This window comes from Protopterus annectens, chromosome 13.part0, assembly GCF_019279795.1.
Source record: "Protopterus annectens isolate FY-2018-M chromosome 13.part0, PAN1.0, whole genome shotgun sequence".
Lineage (NCBI taxonomy): Eukaryota > Metazoa > Chordata > Ceratodontiformes > Protopteridae > Protopterus > Protopterus annectens.
The window spans coordinates 1,054,226,227-1,054,247,361 of record NC_056747.1 but is presented as its reverse complement, the minus strand read 5'-3'; the positions used below and the strand labels follow the sequence as shown (position 1 = coordinate 1,054,247,361).

Here is a 21,135-nt window from a genome sequence, read left to right as displayed (position 1 = left end):
ACCTGATAGATATTACAGGGTTTCTGACTCTCACAAGTTCCTCTTTAAAAATCTTACTGCGGATCCTGAGACCATTTCACAGGGACCCAAGGGCATTAAGGCTACTACTGCCAAAAGTCCAACCCCCTCTGATAGAGATTCCAGGGCGCTGAATATATGGGTTAAGAAGGTATACACTTCTGCAACCTTGGCCATTAGGGCCTTAAACTGCCAGTTTCATATGTTAAAGTATCAGCAGCATATTACTGGATTGCTTAAACAGAAAATGATTTTGATTCTTGACTGTGCTGAAAATAAAGATTTACAGGATTTAATGCATTCTGCTGAACAAGTTGGAAAACATACTTTGCAATGTAGTGAATTGATTCACTAGAGGCATCTTGCAAGTCTGCTGTCACTGGGTCTGTACTTAGAAGGCATGCTTGGCTTAAGGAGCAATCTTTGCCAGATCATGTTAAAGCTAAATTGCTGGATGCTCCCTTAAACCAAGACCGCCTGTGTGGCAACAAAGCAGAAGTAGTATTTAAAAAGATGGAGGAAAAAGCTAAATCTATGCAATCTGTTAAAGATTTCCTGAAAGTACAGCCTCCTAGATTTAGATTTAGTAGACACTGGGCCTCTAAAAATTGGTCCTTTCCTGCCTTTTCCAGGCCTTCGCAGTCCAGACCCAGAACCAGCAGAACTCCCAGGCTTCAGTCCCAAGGTACTCACAGGACTAAGCAGCGGGGGGCTCCCACTTCCAAAGCAGGGAGTGGTAAGACTCCCCCCTATGGTAAACTGTCTCAATGACTTAACATTCAATCTTCCAAGCCCTGCACAACTGACTGTTTTAGGGGGAAAGATTGCCTGGCAGGCAAAAAAATTGGGAACTCATTACCCAGGACAAATGGATTTTAAATATACTTTCCCAAGGATACAGATTCCACTTTCACTCCTTACCAACACCAAACGGTTGCCCAGATTTACCCCCAAATCAGTAGGCAGAGGATCAAAAGCAAATTCTCTCTCTCTCAAGCATCAGGGCTATTCAGCCTGTTCCAGAAGAGGAAAGGGGACAAGGGTTCTACTCAAGACTTTTTCCTGGTGCCCAGAAAAGAAAACTCCTGTCGTCCTATCCTGGACCTCTCTATCCTAAACACATTTTTGGTGATCCCAAAATTCAGGATGCAAAGTCTTCACCGGCTGCACCCTATGCTAGGCAAAGATGCCTGGTTGGCAACACTGGATGTAAAAGAAGCCTACCTGCACATCCCAATAAGGGAGTCTTGCAGAAGATACCTGTGCTTAAAAGCAGGTTGCATGCACTATCAGTTTTCTGCACTGCCCGTTGGCTTATCTACTGCACCCAGGGTATTCACAAAGTATCTAGCTCCAGTCATTGCATTTTGCAGGCAAAGAAATATCCATACTGGGACGATTGTCTTAATTCGGGCAGAAAGCCAGGACATACTATTGAATCATCTGGCATTTGTACAGAAATTGCAAATTTCTCTGGGGTACACCATAAACAAAAAAAATCACATCTTGTACCCTGCCAACAAATTGTATTCCTGGGAGTAAGCTTGAATACAACTTCCCAGGTGGCCTTTCTCACACCAGAAAAACAAGTTCATTTGACAGCCCTGGGTTCATGGCCTCTTGGATTCTACTAAATCCATTTTTTAGACTGCATATGTGGAAACTACAATGGTATCTAAAAAGCCTATGGTGTCAACATTCTCAGAATCTAGAAGCAATGATTCCTATCATACCTTGTCTACAGATAGAGTTAGTTTGGTGGGCAGAGGCCTGTCACCAAAACAAGGGACTGCCATTCACTCTACCCTCTGCCACCCAAACCCTAACAACAGATGTGTCAGACTATGCATGGGGGGGCTCACTTGGCAGGGAAGTGCATTCAGGGCAAATGGAACCCAAGTCAAATGCACTTGCATATCAATCAAAAAGAAATGTTAGCTGTACAGAATGCTCTGACAGATTTCAAGGACCACATTCTTCCAGGGCAATTAATGGTGAATATGTTCAACACCACTGTTATGTGGTTCATAAACAAGCGGAAGGAACCCACTCATACCCTCTCTGCAGATTAGCCATGGCTCTGTGGAACATAGCCTTGAGCTACCAAGTGCACCTACAGGCTCAATTCTTGCCAGGAAAGCTAAATACACTGGCAGACAAACTAAGCAAAAATCTCATGGACCCACACGAGTGGAAACTGGAACCAAAGATATTCAACATGTTGAGAAACAAATGGGGTAGCCCAGATATAGAACTGTTTGCCTCCCCCCAGAACTACAAATTGGAAAAATTCTGCACAAGGGCTCCCCACAAGCAAGCTTGGAAAGTGGGTGCCCTGTCCTTCACCTGGAAAAACCTATCCGTTTATGCCTTTTCCCCTCTGCCTCTCCAAGGTACTACTAAAGATCAAACAGGACAAACCAAGGACGATACTGATTGCACCAGACTGGCCACGCCAACACTGGTACCCCCTTTTGCGCAGTGTGTCACTGCTGGCACCATGGCACCTGCCCCAGACCCCTGCCCTGATGTCCCAGCAGGAGGGCCAGATTCTGCATCCACAGCTTCAAACCCTGAACCTGGCAGCTTGGCCAATTACCTGATCTCTCTGTTACCATCCCTCAGTAAGCAAGTGTTGGATGTCATTCTGGAGGCAAAGAGGCCTAGTACTTGAAAATCCTATGTTGAAAAATGGAAAAGATTCTGTTCCTGGAACCAAACTCAGGGGATTGGCACAGTAGCACCCAATTTACCTCAGATTCTTCAACACTTAACTGAGATGCTGCACAAGGACCTTTCCTTTTTCTCCATCAAAATTCATGCCTCAGCCATTTCAGCTCATTACAACACAGAACCACCCCTCTTCTCTCACCCACTGCTGAAGCAGTTCCTCAGAGGGGCCAAAAACTTAATACCACCCAGGAGAGCCCCTACTCCACCTGGGACCTTAACTTTGTATTGGAAAAACTCACTCTACCTCCTTTTGAGCCAGCTGCAAATGCAGAGTTGAAATTCCTTTCTTGGAATACAGCCTTCCTTTTAGCCATCACTTCAGCAAGAAGGCATCTGAATTACAGGCCCTCATGGCAGTTTAGCCTTTCATCATATTTCATGTGGACAGGGTGTCCCTCAGGTCCAATCCCTCCTTCATGTCCAAGGTGGTATCCAGCGTGGCCTGTAATTAGTCTATTCATTTGCCAACCTTCTTTTCAGATCCACAGAACAAAGGGGAACGAATACTGCACTCCTTAGATGTGCACAGACTTAGGTTTTATTTGGACAGGAGTAAACCTCTCAGGAAATCTGAACAACTGCTGGTTGCATTTGCTGCAGGGGCAGAGGGGAAGGCCATTTCAAAGCAAACCATTTCCAAATGGACATGCTATTGCATTCATTTCTGCTATAAGCACCATGGAAAACCTACCCCACAGGGGATTAGACCCCATTCAACCAGGGCTGCATCTACCTCTACAGCCTTTCTCATAGGTGTCCCTACCAGGGACATCCTAGACGCTGCTACCTGGAGTTCTGTACATACCTTCACCAAGCATTACCATTTGCCAATTTTTTTCTAAATCCAGAGCTGGCTTTGCCACTGCAGTCTTGCAGGGCCTTATAGCTGGTCCTAATACTACCTAATTTCCTTTTCCCATTCTTAGCTTTGGAAATCTACCCAAATGTGATGACTGCAACAGTGAAACACAGAACATAGTACAGTTGTGTACACTTACCATAAATGTAGATGTTCAACTGTATTCACTGTTGCAGTCCTAGTTACCCTCTTTCTAGCTCCCTGACTTCTGTTGACTATACCTCTATTCTTGCTTTCTATGCTTAAAGCTTTTGGTGTATTTGCTTTTTTGTTAGAGGTGTAACCTTGTATATATAATTGCTTCCCATTATGGGGGCACCTGACATCTGGGGCAAGAAAAACTGATGTAATGGTGTCTGCTGCATGCTTTATACCTCTGACTGCCTGACGTCATGGTAGATGAGACAGCAACCGACGCAGGACCCAAGACTTAGTTAATCAGGCCGTCTGAGGGCTACTGCAAGCAGATAACCCAAATTTGATGACTGCAACAGTGAATACACTCAAACATCTACACCATCAGTGAGACGAAATCACACCTGTTACCCTGCCAACAGATTGTATTCCTGGGAGCAAGCTTGAACACAGCTTCCCAGATGGCATTCCTCACTCCAGAGAAACAACTTCATTTGACAACCTACTTCAAACTACTGGCCACAAAAACCCAGCTGTCTGCAAAGAAAATCCTGCAAGCCCTGGGGTTCATGGCCTCTTGCATTCTGTTCATTCCATATGCAAGACTGCATATGAGGTTACTTCAATGGTATGGTATCTAAAAAGTCTATGGTGTCAACATTCTCAGGACCTGGAAACAATGATTCCTATTATCCCTTGTCTAAGGGCAGAGTTCCTTTGGTGGGCAGAGGCCTGCTGCCACAACAAGGAACTCCCTTTCACTCTATCCCCTGCCGCCCAAACCCTAACAACAGACGCCTCAGACTATGCATGGGGGACTCACATGGCAGGGCAGTGCATTCAGGGCAGGTGGAACCCAAAGCAAATGCTCTTGCATATCAATCAGAAAGAAATGTTAACTGTACAGAATGCTCTGACAGCCTTCAAAGACCTTATTCTTCCAGGACAACTATTGGTAAAGACAGAAAATACCACAGTTATGTGGTACATAAGTAGGGGGGAACCCATTCCTACCCCACTCTGCAGACTAGCTATGGGTCTGTGGAACACAGCCTTGAGCTACCAGGTAAACCTACAAGCTCAATTCCTGCCAGGAAAACTAAATTCACTGGCAGGCGACTTAAGCAGAAATCTCATGGACCCACACAAATGGAAACTGGAGCCCAAAATATTCAAGCTCTTGAGGAACAAATGGTGGACACCAAAGGTAAACCTGCTTGCCTCCCCTCAGAACTACCAATTGAACAAATTCTGCACCAGAACTCCCCACAGTCAAGCTTTTAAGTGGATGCCCTGTCCTTTACCTGGGAAAGCCTTTCAGTTTATGCCTTTCCCCCTCTGTCTCCCCTCTCGAAGCTTCTACTAAAGATCAAACGGAACAATACTGATTGCCCCAGACTGGCCACGCCAGCACTGATATCTTCTTTTGCAAAGTCTGACAGTGCTACAACCTTGGCACTTGCCTCAGACCCCTTCCCTACTTTCCCATCAAGTGGGCCAGATTCTGCACCCTCAGCTTCAAACCCTGAACCTTGCAGCATGGCTAATTCCCTGACCTCACCTCCAGCAGCCCTCAGTAAGCAGATGCTGGATGTCATTCTTGAGGCAAGGAGGCCTAGTACTAGAAAATCCTATTCAGAAAAGTGGAAAAGATGCTGTTCCTTGAGCCAGGCTCATAGGATGGGCACAGTGGTGCCCAGTTTACCTGATATTCTAGATTATTTAACAGAAATGCTCCACAAGAGCCTATCTTTCTCTTCAATTAAGATTCATGCCTCTGCCATATCAGCACATTATAATACTGACCCACCCCTCTTCTCACATCCTCTGCTAAAACAATTCCTTACAGGGGCCAAAAATGTAAGACCCCCCCAGAAGGGCTGCCATCCCAGCCTGGGACCTTAACTTTGTATTGTAAAAACTCCCCCCCCCCCCCCCTTGAACCAGCTGCTACAGCAGAGTTGAAATTCCTTTCTTGGAAAGCAGCTTTACTTCTAGCTATCACTTCAGCAAGAAGAGTGTCTGAACTGCAGGCCCTCATGGCAGTGGAACCCTTCATTATCTTCCATGCGGACAGGGTTTCCCTCAGGAATAATCCATCCTTTATGCCCAAAGTGGTGTCTAGTGTGGCTCTAAACCAGCCCATTCATTTGCCTACTTTTTTTCCCTAATCCTCAGAATAAAGGAGAAAAGGATACTGCATTCTCTGGACGTACACAGACAGCTTAGATTCTATTTGGACAGGACTAAGCCTCTCAGAAAATCTGACCAGCTGCTAGTTAGCTTTGCTGCAGGGGCAGAGGGGAAGGCCATTTCATAGCAAACCATTTCCAAATGGATAGCACATTGCATCCATTTCTGCTACAAACACCATGGAAAACCTACCTCACAGGGGATAACAACACATTCCACCATGGCTGCATCTACCTCTACTGCATTTCTCAGAGGAGTCCCTACCAGGGACATCCTGGAAGATGCAACCTGGAGCTTTGTGCATACATTCACCAAGCATTACCACCTGCCTATCTTTTCTAAATCCAGAGCTGGATTTGCCACAGCAGTTTTACAGGGCCTTATTGCCAGCCCTAATGCTCTTTAACTACCTCCACCCTTCCTTAGCTTTGGGAATCAACCCAAATGTGATGAATGCAACAGTGAAACACAAAGAACATAGTACAGTTGTATACACTTACCATAAATGTAGATGTTCGAGTGTATTCACTGTTGCAGTCCTGGTTACCCTCCCTCCAGCCCACTTTCTTCTTTTGGCTATACCTCTACTCTCACTGTGCTCAAAAAGCTTTTTGGTGTATTTGCTTTTTTGTTGGAGGTATATCCTTGTATTATAGATTTAATTGCTTCCTATTAGGGGGGCACCTGACATCTGGGGCAAGAAAAACTGATGTAATGGTGTCTGCTGCATGTTTTATACCCCTGACGACCTGACATCATGAAAGAAGGGGGACAGCAACTGATGCAGGATCCAAGACTTTGTTAATCCGGCCGACTGAGGGCTACTGCAAGCAGATAACCCAAATGTAATGACTGCAACAGTGAATACACTCTAACATCTACATTTATGGTAAGTGTACACATCTGTACTTTCCTTTTCTTCCTTGTCTCAAGCTCCAGTTCCCACTCAGGAGCTTTGTACAGACACGTCTGACCGGGAGTGGGGTGCCTCTTATTGCCACCCCAAAGGTCAAGGGTCTCTGTCCTCCTTATCACAGGTCAGACCTCCTTATCACAGGTCAGACCATATCAACATAAGAGATGAGGGCTCTGCAAGCTTTTCATCCCGGGCCCCTCAAGTTTTCACAGACAATGCCCCGGCAATGTGGTATTTTAACAAGTTTGGGGGGGGCACAAAGTCCTATCTTCTTTGCAGACTAGCTCTTCAGGTCTGGAGTTCAGCTATCCAGTCTCAAGTGACTATTCAGGCCGTTTACATTACCTCAGAGCACACTGTAGTGGCAGTCTCTCTGAGTATGTCCAGAACACCAGCTCACAAATGGATGTTTCACATTGATGTGTTCCTGGACTTCATCCATTAGTGGGGTATTAATCGGGTAGATCTTTTTTGCCTACCTCTGAACAGACAATTTCCTCTATTGTTTTCCAGAGTCTCAAGTCCTCTGACTTGAAAGTGGACACCTTGCCCTTCCTTTGGAAGGATTTTTTTTGTACGTCCCCCCATTGCCACAAGTTTTGCACAAAGTCATACAGGACTCTAAAAATCTTGCTGGTGACTCCCTTTTGGCCTAGACAACATTTGTTTCTCCTTCTTTATCACTTGGCTATGGGCAGTCACCACATGTTAACTCAGGGTGGATCTGCTCATACAAGCCAAGGGGTCACTCATCCATCCTCACCTGTCCAGTCTTCAAATGACAGTGCGGGTAATAGGAATTTGATTCCTTTTAGGCACTTCTTTTCTGAGGATGTGCTTTGGGTTCTGCAGGAGGCAAGGAAACCCCTTACCAGAAAATCCTGTATGTCCAAATGGAAAAGATTTTCTGTCTGGTGCCTCTCTAGCCATCAGGATCCAGTATCTATGGAGGTTCCTCTGGTTTTGTGTTATCTGTGTGATCTGCTGCATGCTGGTTTGGCATATTCTTGAGTTAAAGCTCACGTGTCAGTAATTTCTGGTCTGTCCTTGAATTCCCTATCTGGCCTCTAGGTTTCAAGTCAAGCAGTTCCTTAAAGACATCCTTCATATCCAGCATCCCAGGAAGCTTATTCGGCCTTCTTGATACCTTAATTTTGTACTTGAAAAACTGACCCAGGCTCCATTTGAGCCTTCTTTTTCAGACTCTCTACAACATTGTACTTGGAAGGCTGTTCTTCTTTTGGATCCTACTTCTGCTAAGTGTGTGTCTGAAATTCATGCTCTTATGGCTATTTTTCCTTTTTTAGTTTTTTGTAGAGACCGATTGTCTCTCCATATTAATCCTTCTTTCATGCCCAAGGTGATCAATGAGTCATGCCACAATCAGTCTATTCATCTTCCTTTTTCCTTCTCTGCAGTTTGCTATCAAGATGGTTCCTCACACCTTGGATTTGCATAGACAGGTATTATTTAGACAAGACTAAAGTTATTTGCAAATCTTAGCAGCGTTTTGTTTGTTTTCATCCCAGGACTTTGGGGTTGGCTGTTTATAAGTAAAGCATCTCTTTCTGGATTTCTAAGGCTGTTTATTCCTTTCATGGCAAATCTTTCTCTTTCTGTGAAGGTGCATTCTACTAGGGCAGTTGTTTCATCTGGGGGTCTGTATCACATAGTCGAAGTTTAATAACTTCGAACACGGACTGTTCGAACCATCCTGTTCGAAGTTAAAAAAGCTTCCACTATGGATAAAAAACAAACAAAAAAAAGAAAACAAAATAAACTGTTATAAAATGGGGGGCAAGCCCCCCTGCACACCCCCCCGCTACTTAAATATGCCAACTCCGAGATCGCACCACATTGAACAAAATGGAAACCTCCCCTTACAGAGATTTCCGTTGAAACACTCAACTTCTGCATATTCTAACTTATGGTCTCGACCATATGAGGTTCGAACTTGCAGAAGTTCGACTGTCTCATGGGAACTCTTTCATCTTGTGCTTATTTTGAGGGTTTCAATAGCAGTTCTATTCTTGAGGCAGCTACTTAGTCCTCTGTTCATCCTTTCGCTAAACATTGCAAGTTGGATGTTACTTTCAGGGCCAGTGCAGGTTTTGCCAGTGCTCTTCTGCATGGATTTGAGGAGGGTGCCTCTGTGTCTTCCTTCTCTCAGGCTTCCTGTTGAACTCTTGTACTCTCCCTGAGGTGAAGAATACTTTAACAGTAATATGGAAGGGCATAGTGCAGTTGTGTAAAAATGTACCATAACAGTAGATGATTTTCTGTATACTGTAGCAGGTAGTATTCACTTTCTCCTTCCTACTCACTTTCTCCTGGTTCTTGCCCTGAGTTATGTTTCCCTCCTGGCCGAGGTGCACTTTTTCCTTCTCTGGTTTTTCTTTTGTATGCACATATTCTTCCTTGTCCTTGGTGTTATTTTGTTCCTTCTGGGGCTTTTTTAGTGCTGAGTGTTTGCTTCCGTATGTCACCTTTATGGCCTGGGTCTTGCCTGGGGAGTGTACATCTGACATGGCACCTATAAGAGCTGAAGGCTTTGGTATGCTGGCCAGATATTGGGGTGTCCTTAGCAGGAGATCCCCTAGGAGAAGAATATTGCAACAGTGAAGAGAAGGGCCTCTAGTGTTATAGTAAGATTTTACACTACTGTACGTTGTAAGAACTGTCCCAACTGCCTCAGTCTGGAAGCATTTGAGGGATCTTATTTGTACTTTTTCTGCCTGGAACAACATCACCAAGGACAGTTAGGTGAAGACAGTAACATCAAGAGGGTACTTAACTCACTTTGTAGCCCCACCTGTCCTACCTTCTTTACTTTTGTCAGACATTACTTTTCATTAGAAATGTGTGTAGAAGGAAGTTATAAACTTTCTATAATATAAGAAAAAAAAAGAGGTCCAACCCGATCAGAAAGGCTTAGGATGCTGTACCAGGTTCTTTCTTGTTAGATTAGATAAAGGATTTTAGACTAATACTGAATACCATTGACTTGAAATTCTTTCATTTCAGAACAAACCTTTAACTTGTTCACATTGCATTCTGTCTTTCTGTGCTTGTCAGAAGGAAGTTGAATGTGTCCTTTGAACTTTTTTATGCTTATCTCTGCATAAACATTGCCAACGAGTCTTGGAGGTACTTGCACAATACATTTCTTGTCATTTCTGGACTCTTGTCATTTGGTTTTACTTTCCACCTTGGACCAAGTTAATTTGGTTATTTGGAGCTTACATGTGGCTGCAGTGAGCCAAGAATACTCCCTTCTCTTCATGAGGGTCTGCTTTCTCTTCCATCTCCAGCAGCACTGGTCGCTCAGATTGTTTCATTTTCTTGTGGGAACTGAGAGTCTTGCAAAATCCAACTGTGACCTTCCCAGGTTGTGATTTTAATCAGATACCTTCCAGAGGGTTTGAGAACTTTGCTTCAGTCTTCAGTATCCCAAATTATGTCCATTTCAGTTTTGGTGGAATTTTTCTTTCAACCCTGTTCTTGTATCTGCTGACAATGTTATGATTTACAACAGGATGTATCCAAGTGCCCACAAGTAGAATGTTAAAGTTCAATTGTCTCAGACATCATGTTTCTGTCACCTCAAGATCTCCAGTGCTTGCAGGTTTCATCTGTGGTAGTGGTTGGACATAACTACTTAACTGTGGGAAACCCCTTCCCACTACAGACCCCTCAGGTGTCATTGTCATTCACTGTGGATGCAGCTGCTTGTGACTAGTTTAGGGACACTGCATTGAGCAGACAATTCAGGATGTGTAAGGATCTCAGCAGTTGTGTCTTCACATCACCGTACTGGAGATGCAAGATATCCCTCTTATGTTTGCAACCTTTCAGGACTTTGTCTCAGTGACAGGGAAAGACAGACGTAGGTTATGACAACATGGCAGTGGAATGGTGCATCTGCAAATTGGTATTCTTGTCTTACCCGCTGTGCTGGGAGAGCGTGACAGTCTGTCCATAGAACATGCAGCACCTGCAATTCATCATGGCGAGACGCATTTCAGGGGAGGCCAGCTCTGTTACTGGTGGATTAAGCTGCTGTTTCTTGATGTAGTTCCTCAGGCAGTGCATTTGTAAGCTGTCCTGTCATTGGGGTAAACCACTGTGATCCTTTTCATACTAATTTTTTAAGTTCAGCTGTAGTTCACTGTCTTGTGGCTCAGATGTTTTGATAGCAGTTTTATTAGGAAGAAGATTTTTTTTTTTATCTCACTTGCATAATGCATCCACTGTCTGAAAATTCTGGTTTTGCATATGCTCTGTATATTTTTGACAATTTTGGCTTGCATTGTGCATACAACCAGTTACATTTTAGGAGATATTGATTATTATTTATCAGTGCCAATGGAAAAACATTTGCTTGTTGGGTGCCCTTTGAAAGGACAGAAATATCCATCCAACTCTTAGAGAAGTTTTGAGACTTTGTAGGTTTGTACTTCTAAGATGAATACCTTACAATGTTTGCACATATGCAGTCTGTATTCTTGTTTGTCAGGTGCATGTGTATCTCCGGTGTCAAACTGGAGCAGTGACTTGCTCTTGCAGGTGGCAGAGATTTCTGCAAGCACTAAAGCTTGAAATTATAAGAATTTTATAAGAAATTTCTGCTAAGGTTAGGATCTCGAGAGGAAATACCAAGTTACCCAAAGCAGAGGTTCTTGTAAATCTTCTGACAAGGTGAGTTCTCACTTTATCTGTCATTTTTCGGAAGAAATTTTGAACGTATGTTTGTTGGAGTAAGTCAGTAGCTGGCTAAAACTAAACACACACGAGAGTTACCTGTTGATTTATATACTACACAGACAGGACAGCTGGTTCAGTACATATGGTGTCAATTAATACTGTACTGCAGTTTCACTGTTGCAGGATCTGTTGAATGTCTTCAGCTGTTAAGATTCTGCCTATTAGAGCTCTTTATTATTTCTTCCTTCAGACTTCAGTAGGCATGCAGATCTGTCTGCAGTGACAACTTGACAGAAAGACAGTTTCATAAAGTAATAATCTTGTATTATTCTGTCTGCCCACTTTGAATGTCAGGATACTCGTCACAAGGCGAATCCAGTTTAGAAAGCTTTCTATGCAAATGCTCAAACTCTCTCTACTCCCATAATACACCTGTCTCCTCTGTGTACTAAGTAGTGCTTCAGGTAAGTGTTAATATTTCAGTATTTTTCTCAAGGTTTTTTTGAACGTTTTTTGACATGGTGTTCTCTCCTTTTTTCTTTACCTACTCCTTGAGGATTTATTTCCTTCCCACTCTTGCTGCTTCTTCTGGCCCTTTCCTGTTTTTTTTTCCTTTAGGGTTTACTATTTCTGCGTAGTATGGTAGTTATACTATTGTAGGTTCATAGGAGGTTACTAGGCTAATGGTCCTAGGGCCTTTATAAGCCTAGCCATATAAAAACCCTGAGTACCCTAGTTGACCATAGTTAGATGGTCATTGTTTGCAGAGGCATACTATGATCAGCACCAGTTGTCCCTGTCCATGAGAACCATAGGTGCCACCCTGGGGTGAATTTGCGGTTTCTCATCCAATTTTCAATGTTGTGCTTAAATAGGGTCATTGAGGAGCTCTGCTTCACATGAAGTGGGAGCTTATTTCAGAGGAGTGGCAATTTCTGGGAGACCTATCTGTCTCTTGTGCAAGTTCTGTTAATGTCGCAGGCCAGGATGAGATCTCTGGACTGAATGACTCTTGACCCATTTGATTTGTGGATGTGCAGCATTTCCATTAGGGCAGGGTCATATACTGCTGTGTAGGCCAGGCACAGGTTGCCTCTCAGCAGCCTGTATGATGTAGAGTACAGTGATGAGGTTTTCAGTCTTTCCATGTAGGTCATGTCTTGGAGGCCCTGAATTCTCTTGTTTAGAAACCTGTGTAGTTTCTCCAGCTGCTGCAGGTGTTTGTTGAGGTACATACAGAAGGGCGCATTGTACTTAGTGAGCTTCAAGGGGTGCAGTCAATATCGTAACTAGCAGGGGCTGCTTCTCTGCCAAAGGGGATAATGAGGCATTTTATTACGTTTAGTTTCAGTCCATGGCCCTGGCATCAATCATTTGTGTCCGTCCCTTCTGTAATTTGTTAATTTTGTTGGGGGACTCTATGATCGCGCCCAATTTGCCATAGTCTGCAAACTTAGTAAGCCGCAGGCCATCAGCTTTTGACTGGACTTCAGAAAAATAAATTACAAATAGTAGAGGGCCCAGTACATATCCTTGTTGTACACCAGTGGTATCTGGTCTACTGGTGGAGTTGGATTCCCCAACTTTAACAATGTGCTTTCTATCTATGAGCCAGTTTGCTGCCCTTCTAGTGACAAATGGGTTGATACCCAGCTGGGAGAGTTTCTCAGGGATCCCTGTGTGATGAATTGTGTCAAACACCTTGGTGAAGTCAAGATAGGTGGTGTGTACTGCTTTATCCTCATCCATGGCTTTGGTGACTTTCTCAAAGAAGTTCACCAGGTTTAATAAGCAAGATCTACCCTTGACACAACCAAACTGGGTTGGGTCAAGAGATTGAATTTTGCATATGTCCTCATTGATGAAGTCCACAGTAATTCTTTTCATGGCCTTGCAGATGAGGCTGGTCCGGCTAATGGGTGTGTAGTTTCCAGGGTCGGTTGATGGGCCCCCTTTGTGCAAGAGGATTACTGTTGCTGTACTTCACTCCTCTAGCTCAAAACTAGTACTCAGGCTGTGGTTAGAGACAGCTGAGTGGTGCCGCTAGGTCTTGTTTTAGATTGTGTTGTATGCAGTCTTTGATGTTATCTAGTCCCAGAGAGACCATATTTTTGGCCTCAGAAACCACTTGACCTCTTCTTTGGAATTAAACAGCAGAGGACAGGTGTCAGGAGTGCAGTGGGGTATGGCTTGTGGGGACAGGGGTGAAATTGTCGCCAAATTTGTCAGGTAGCAGGTTGGCAATATCTTCAGGTTCCGTATTGTCTTTAGCTAGGGATGCCAGTCTAGTCTCCTAACTTGCTTTAGATGACTTTACAAGGTTTTTGATTTGCTTATTTAGGCTGCATTGGGTAGTCTTCCTTTGAGTACATTCCTTCTTGTTTTTGGATATCAGTTTCTTTCGTTATATAACTTATTTATACTTGCAGTCCATCACTGTTGCTTGTTTTTGCAAGAGGGCTGGTTTCAGTCCTGTCAGGTACTGCCGAGTCAATACATTTGCTTAAGTGGCTGTATGTGTTTGTGTACTTCTCCGCATAGAAGTGGTCGTTGCCTGTGTTAGCAGGGGCTTTGAGACCATTTATACCATCACTTAGGAGGCGGTAGTTTACTTTGGAGAATTGTATTTATTTATTTATTTATTTTGCTTTGGTGGGGGTGTCAGGTCTGATCTTTACTTCAAATGAGACAGATTTATGGTCTGACTTCACTAGGGAGGGCAGTGCACTGGGGGGTAGTGCAGTAATCCCCATGTTGGTAAATACTAGGTGTAGGACATTTGAGTCCCTTGTTAGGGTGCAGACTAACTGTTCCAGTGCATTTGAGTTAACCAAGTCCAGGAACCTCAGTGTGGCCGTGTTTGTGCTCATGTAAGCCACCCAGTCGATGGATAGGTAGTTGAAGTTTCCCATGACCAAGGTGTTTGGCTGTATACTGAGCGATTCAGGCAAGTCCTAGCAGGCAGTATATTTATTTTGGTTCATGGTGGGGGGGCTTTAGCTAGCTATGATGTGGTAGGGTGTTTTGCCTATAGTTAATTGGACTGGGAGTAGCTGAAGAGAGTTGTACTGTTTCACCAGTCTTGAGGTGTATTTGGATTTAATGAAAATGGATGGACCTCCACCTTTGGTTCTTTTATGCTAGTTTTGGGGTATGTACATGTGGAAGGCATTGTAACCCTGCACGGCCAGGGTGCTCTCTATGGCCGAACCAAGTCTCAGTGACCGCTCAAATGTCAGCCTCTTCCAAGGTGAGGAGTGCTTCTAGGGAGTGCAGCTTACTGTTTAGGCTCCTAGCATTAAGCAGAATGACCACAAGTTTGTTTCTAGACTATTTTTCTGTGTCGAATGTTGTTGTTTTTACATAGCCTAAAAAGGCTGTATGGGAGAGGCAGGTGTCTTTGCCAATATCCTAAGCTCTTTTGGAGACGGGTGAAGGCCATCTCTGGTGAAGCATCGAGGTCTGTTAACCATGTCTTGCCAGGCTGACAGATATTGGATCTCCTTGGAGTGACACCAGAACCTAAGCCATTTGTTACAAATAGTCATTTTTTTTATCTGTACTGTGGCATCATCCTAGGTGAATGTAGAATGCTGTTTAGGGTTAGGGACATACCTGCCTGGCACACATAATCAGAGCTCTTTCATGTCTCTCTTCATGTAGTCCAGAACCTTCTCCTTGTCCAACCTGGTGAGAGGGATGTCTGTGTGTCTCACTACTGAGTCACATATGACTAGGAAATTTGGTTTTGAAGTGTTTTGACTTGAGGCTTGATTGCTGAGACACTGTTATAGGTGTTATGTGTACTAGTGGATTCTGCTAGTTTACCAGTATGTAAGAGTTGTCTGCATTTGGGAGGTCTCTGATCTTTTGGTAAGCTCTTGGTAAGTACTTCTGTGTATGTGGGTTAGTGTGTCTTGACTTTATCTTGTGTAAGTGGAGAGGTGTGAGAGCTGACAACCTTTTTGATGTCTTGTTTATTGTTACGTGAGAGGACTGATTCAAATTTCATGGTATGGTGGCATCTCTCACATATTGTATTTGTTTGCTTTAGGAGCAGGTGGTTGGCAGTATACATGAGACAGTTGCTATATTGCCTCAGGATGCCTGTGTCAATCAGGCTGGCTGGAGAAATGTTAGGAAACTGTCCACACCAGCAGGTAATTCCTGGTTTGTGGGATGTCAAAAGATAAGCTGTTGATGTGGTATTAGCACGGGGACTTAACACTATATAGGATTATTGAAGAAAGTGGGGTGACACTTTGACAGTGCTCAGCTGAGCTGCCTGCACTGCACAACAGTTGCCCGAAGATCAGTATTGCACAACTGAGTTGCCCAAATAGCGGAAGAGAAGCCTGAGAGGGTTTCAATGAGTGGTGGTCAGGGAAAAACTTGTGATTCTAGGTGTTTGTATCTATACAAGGCACCGCTAACTCTCATTGAGCTGTGCACAGCTATGTGCAAACGTGGTACTTAAATACAAATGAATTTAAACAATTCTAACACAATCTCCTAATAGAAATGCCCCTCACAGAGCCTTATTCCAGCCATCTCCAACTCCGATGGATCCTGAGCTACACACTTCTGCCATAAGGGTGCATGCGGGCCGTCTAAATGTAAGATGGCTGGTTTTAGTGCTCAAGTGATACCAAACAGTCTAGATTAAGCAAGTCTGAATCTAGCCTATGTTATTTCAGGCATATGAAGCTAAATGTGCAAGTGCAGAACAAATCAGTCATAGCAGCAAAAACAGAATAAAATGAAGCAACAGGTCAGTGAAACACAGTACACAAGTACAACAAACAGACTTAAATTCTACTTATTGAAGATTTGTAGTAGTAGCTGTTGCTATAACATTTTCTTGACTGTTATCCAGTGATGGATAAAGGCTTCAGGAAAAAGTTCCTGCTTTGGGCATAAAATCCTGTACCTATAATAAAGATGGCCCCAGATTTTTTCCCCTTAATCAGACTATCCACCTTCCCATCTTTTTCCCAAACCTCTCCAACAAAATGTAGTACTTTCTACAGTTTACTATCAATTTGTCAATCGCAACTTGTGCGATTTACAAAATGTCGAGAGCCGTATGTCGACTCAAAGCATTGACACAAAAAATGTCGGAACTTACATCAGCGAATGTAATACAGCATTCGCTATTGTGAATTCTGACATTCCAAGCCAGATCGCACTATAGTGGGGATCGGGAAATGTATCCTTGCCCTCACTGTAGTGCTATCTTCGAGTTTGTATATATAAGTATGGGGGGTGTAGGGGGGCTTACCCCCCTGCAGACATGTAATGTAGTGTGGCAGCTTTGACAGGCAGACAGTCTGTGAGTCTGCTTCTTATTCGAAAATGTCGATATCGACATTTTCGGACATCTGGTTCGACATTTACATTAGTCGATGTGCGAACCGACATTTCGGTTCGACAACGTGACTATTCGACTGTGTTACAGTCGACAAATTGATAGAAAACACTTTCTACACATTTTGCATGTTCACAGATAATTACACTTCAACTTTTACTGCATTAGAGCAATTAAGAGGGTGATTCAAGTAGTCATCTCGTGTGCATCCTCCAAGCTGGTGGAGTAAAAGGTTTTCAAAGTAAACTTGTTTAGATGGATGACAGATTTAATGACTTTAGTTTACCAATATAAAAAAAAAAACTTTACTGGCAAAACCAAAAGCTCATTCCACAAGATCCATTGTAACTTCTATAACCTTTTTCAAGAACTCCTTGGTTATTTGTGTAGCATGTTGGTTACATTTATCTTCCCTTTGCTAAGCATTCTAAATTGAATATACTCTCCAGGTATAAGTCCTTTTTCAGGGCTGTCATTCTTAGGAGCATTGTGTTATGAATCTACCCAGAAAAGTAGGTTGCTGTGGAATCTGTCCAAGCATTCATAGTAGAGAGTTGGGATAATGTAAGATATAGAAATTAATTACTTATCATAATGCTAGATCTTTATTATCCCTAGTTTTTCTAATTTAGCATATTTTCCCTGTCCTAATTCAGATTCTCATGTGTTCTTCCTGAGAATGGACCTTGTAGCCCTATGCTGGAGCTCTTTCGCTCTTATTTCTAAATTCCTAGTGGTGGTTCTGTTCCATATTCAGGATTTAGGTGGCAAACTCAGTCTAAGGTCATAGAGGTGACAGGGGAATTATGGAAGAAGGGAAAGGAGCTCAAGCATTTGGAGAGAAGCCAGTCTGCCGAAATGGATCCCCCTTGCAGTGAATATCCCAACATATGAAGTGGATGGAGTAGAGATAATAAAGATTTAGCATTATGGTAAGTATTAAATCTTTTGTTTTCCATTAAGTAGTGTAGTGTGCTGTACCCTTTCTTTAGCCATCCTAACCAGATGTTGTCTTTTGGATACTGGAGCTTGAAACCATTAAATTACTAATGCCAGTTGAGTTGCTGTTTTATTTTTTACTTAGCATGCTTTTTCCATCCTGATTTAGTATCTTCACAGTAACATAGTACTGTTTTTTCCCAGGTGCTTTTTACTTGGTGTTTGAGTACATGGACCATGACCTTATGGGACTTTTAGAGTCTGGCCTAGTGCAGTTCACTGAGAACCACATCAAGTCATTCATGAAGCAGTTGATGGAAGGGCTGGACTACTGCCACAAGAAAAATTTCCTTCATCGAGATATCAAATGTTCTAACATCTTGCTTAATAACAGGTGGGTTTCTTAAACATAAGTAAATCTATACTTTTTTGTGAAGGCAAAATTTCAAAGCAAATGTTTTAACATCTTGCTTAATAGGTAGATTTCTTAAACATAGATAAGTCTACACTTTTTGTGAAGGCAAAAATTCAAAACTATTCAGTAAGATCCTGCTTCATCTGTCATAAAAAAGGTAATGAGAAATGGTGCGTTTCAGCTCACACTTTATCTGAGGTTGTACTGTATTGCATGGAGATTGTGTTTTTAGCGCACAGTTTCATCATTTTATTGTAATTTATTTATACTTTGAGAGTAAGTCGCACTAGAACAGTGGCCTCTCTTCAGGGAGACCCGAGGTGATATTCATAATGCCTAGGAGAAATTTGGTCTGGGCATTGTGGAACTTTCCGTACTCTTTTCAAGTACTACTAGGTGGCACCAGGAGGCTATCACTAGTGCTTGAACAATTCCAAGATGGTGGAAGAAGTAAACATTGTTGCTGGAAAACTTCTGGAGAGAGAATTGGAGAGAGATGAAATCCTAGTTATTGTGTTGGAGAATGGAGGGCTGGATACAGAAGTTGTGAAGAATTTAATGAAGGAATTGGAAACAGATAAAGGGAAGGAGGTGAGCTGGAGTGCTGTGATGGATTAAGTGTTATAGGAGCAGTCAGATAATGAAGCTGGTAACATGGTGGAAGCAGATTACCAAGGCTGAAAGCACAAAGGCATGTTTGACTGAGAGAGTAATCAATTTTAAGAATGTCTCTGCAACTTGGTACTGTGGATGATTGAAATGAAGCAAAGAAAAAGAACACGTATGCAAGTGTTGTAAGTCAAGGAACAAGAAGCAGTATTCAAAGTGAATAGATTTTCTTTGACAGGAGAGGAATGACAGCAGGTTTAGAAAGCAAGACTGGTGGTTAGAATAAGCAGTAAAACCATGCTCCTGTTGACAGGTATGACAGTATTGCCATTACTGTTTACTTTTAGAGACATAAGAGATTTGATACACTTTGGGTCAGAATACTTCTGTGAAGTAACTTTTGAAACTTTTTCAGGTGTGTAAAATGTTTGGGTGAAACAGAAAAAATGAATAACATATCACCTTGGAAAGACTTTTATTTTTTAACAGCAAGCCAGAGTTGATGATGCCTTTTCTGAATCTAGCTTGGCCCCTGACTCTTTACCTCCACCTCCTGCTCCCAGTAAACCTGATAGATATTACGGGGTTTTTGACTCTCACAATTTCCTTTTCAAAAATCCTACTGCGGATCCTGAGTCCATTTCACAGGGGCCCAAGGGCATTAAGGCTACTACTCCCTAAAATCCTACCCTTTCTGATAGAGACTCCAGGGCGCTGGATAGATGGGGTAAGAAAGTGTACACTTCTGCAACTTTGGCTATTAGGGCCTTAAACTGCCAGTTTCATATGTTAAAGTATCAGCAGCATTATTGGATTACTTAAACAGAAAATGTTGATTCCTGATTGTGCTGAAAATAAAGATTTACAGGATTTAATGCATTCTGCTGAACAGGTTGGAAAGCATACTTTGCAATGTGGTTTTGATTCACTATAGGCATCTTGCAGGGCTGCTGTCACTGGGTCTGTACTTAGAAGGCATGCTTGGCTTAAGGAGCAATCTTTGCCAGATCATGTTAAAGCTAAATTGCTGGATGCGGCCTTAAATCAGGACCTCCTGTTTGGCAACAAAGCAGAAGTTGTTTTTAAAAAGATGGAGGAAAAAACTAAATCTATGCAAACTGTTAAAGATTTCCTACAAGTACAGCCTCCAAGATTTAGTAGGCATTGGCCCTCTAAGAATTGGTCTGTATTCATCGTGTTACACTGCTGCAGTCATTACACTTGGGTTCCCCAGTCGGCCTGAGTTCCAAAGTCTTGTCCGGCGTCGGTTGCTGTTGCCTCCTCCCTGACGTCAGTGCAACAGGGGTATATAAGATGCAGCCAACACCATTTTCTTCAGTCTTTCTTGCCGCGCAGTGCCCGAAGCAAAAGCAGTTCGCAAGTGCCAGTCATCTGACTCCTGAGATTTTCATTCCGAATCCAGAACCGAAGTCTTCTACAAAGCTAAGTACCCCATTGGGGAAACTTTTTCTTGCCTCAGACCGATGTCAGTAAAAGTTAATAATTGTATTTCTTGTGGGAAGCAAATACCTCATAAGGATTTCCATTCTTATTGTATCCCATGCCTAGGCCCAGACCACGATGTCACTGGTTGTCTGTTTTGTTCTAGGTTTAACAAGCGCACTATTAAACGTCTGTTTGATTTTGCCCGACATTATTTTGGCAGAAAATTCAATTACACCATGCCGTCGGAACTTCCAGTGACCGGAATACATAAAAAGCGCAAAGATAAGGACAGGCATCCGAGGCCCAAAACTGACAACGAAGCCTCTTCTAGGCCAGTCGCCGGTTCTCCGGTTTTCAGCGAGGCGCCTTCGCAGTCCCTGACGACCGCTTATGCAGAACCACAGGCCGCCTCCGACTCCCACATGTAGATGGCTGGGCCTTCGGATGCACAAGTTTTTCAGCCTACAGAAACTAACCCTTCAGAGGGATCCGAAGGAGCTGAGCAAACCGTAGCTTCAGAGGGTGTTTTCAGACCTACTCAGTTAAGCATTAAACCCTCTGCTAAGTCCAAGCCCCCTTTAAAAACAAAGAAACTAATACAGCATTCTCCAGAACAGGCCTCCATGCCTAAGAAACAAATGCTCAAAATGGCCAAAGACCTAATCACTCTGATCAGGGGGTCCCATCCCCTTCCTGATAAAAGGCCTAGACAGGATGCAGACTATGACTCATCCAACCAGGTGTCCATTTCTTCAGATTCATCCTCAGACCTAGGATATTCTTTACCCCCTTATGAGGAT

At 43.1% G+C, this 21,135-nt stretch overlaps 1 protein-coding gene across 3 annotated transcripts in view; it reads left to right on the top strand.

The window, feature by feature from the left end:
* Positions 1-21,135, top strand: part of CDK12 (cyclin dependent kinase 12) — a 719,108-nt gene that overhangs the window by 423,864 nt on the left and 274,109 nt on the right. For all 3 annotated transcript variants that reach the window (XM_044055049.1, XM_044055050.1, XM_044055051.1), the window contains one exon: positions 18,070-18,259. In XM_044055049.1, the coding sequence (XP_043910984.1) occupies positions 18,070-18,259 (190 nt within the window). The remainder of the gene's footprint in view (positions 1-18,069; positions 18,260-21,135) is intronic.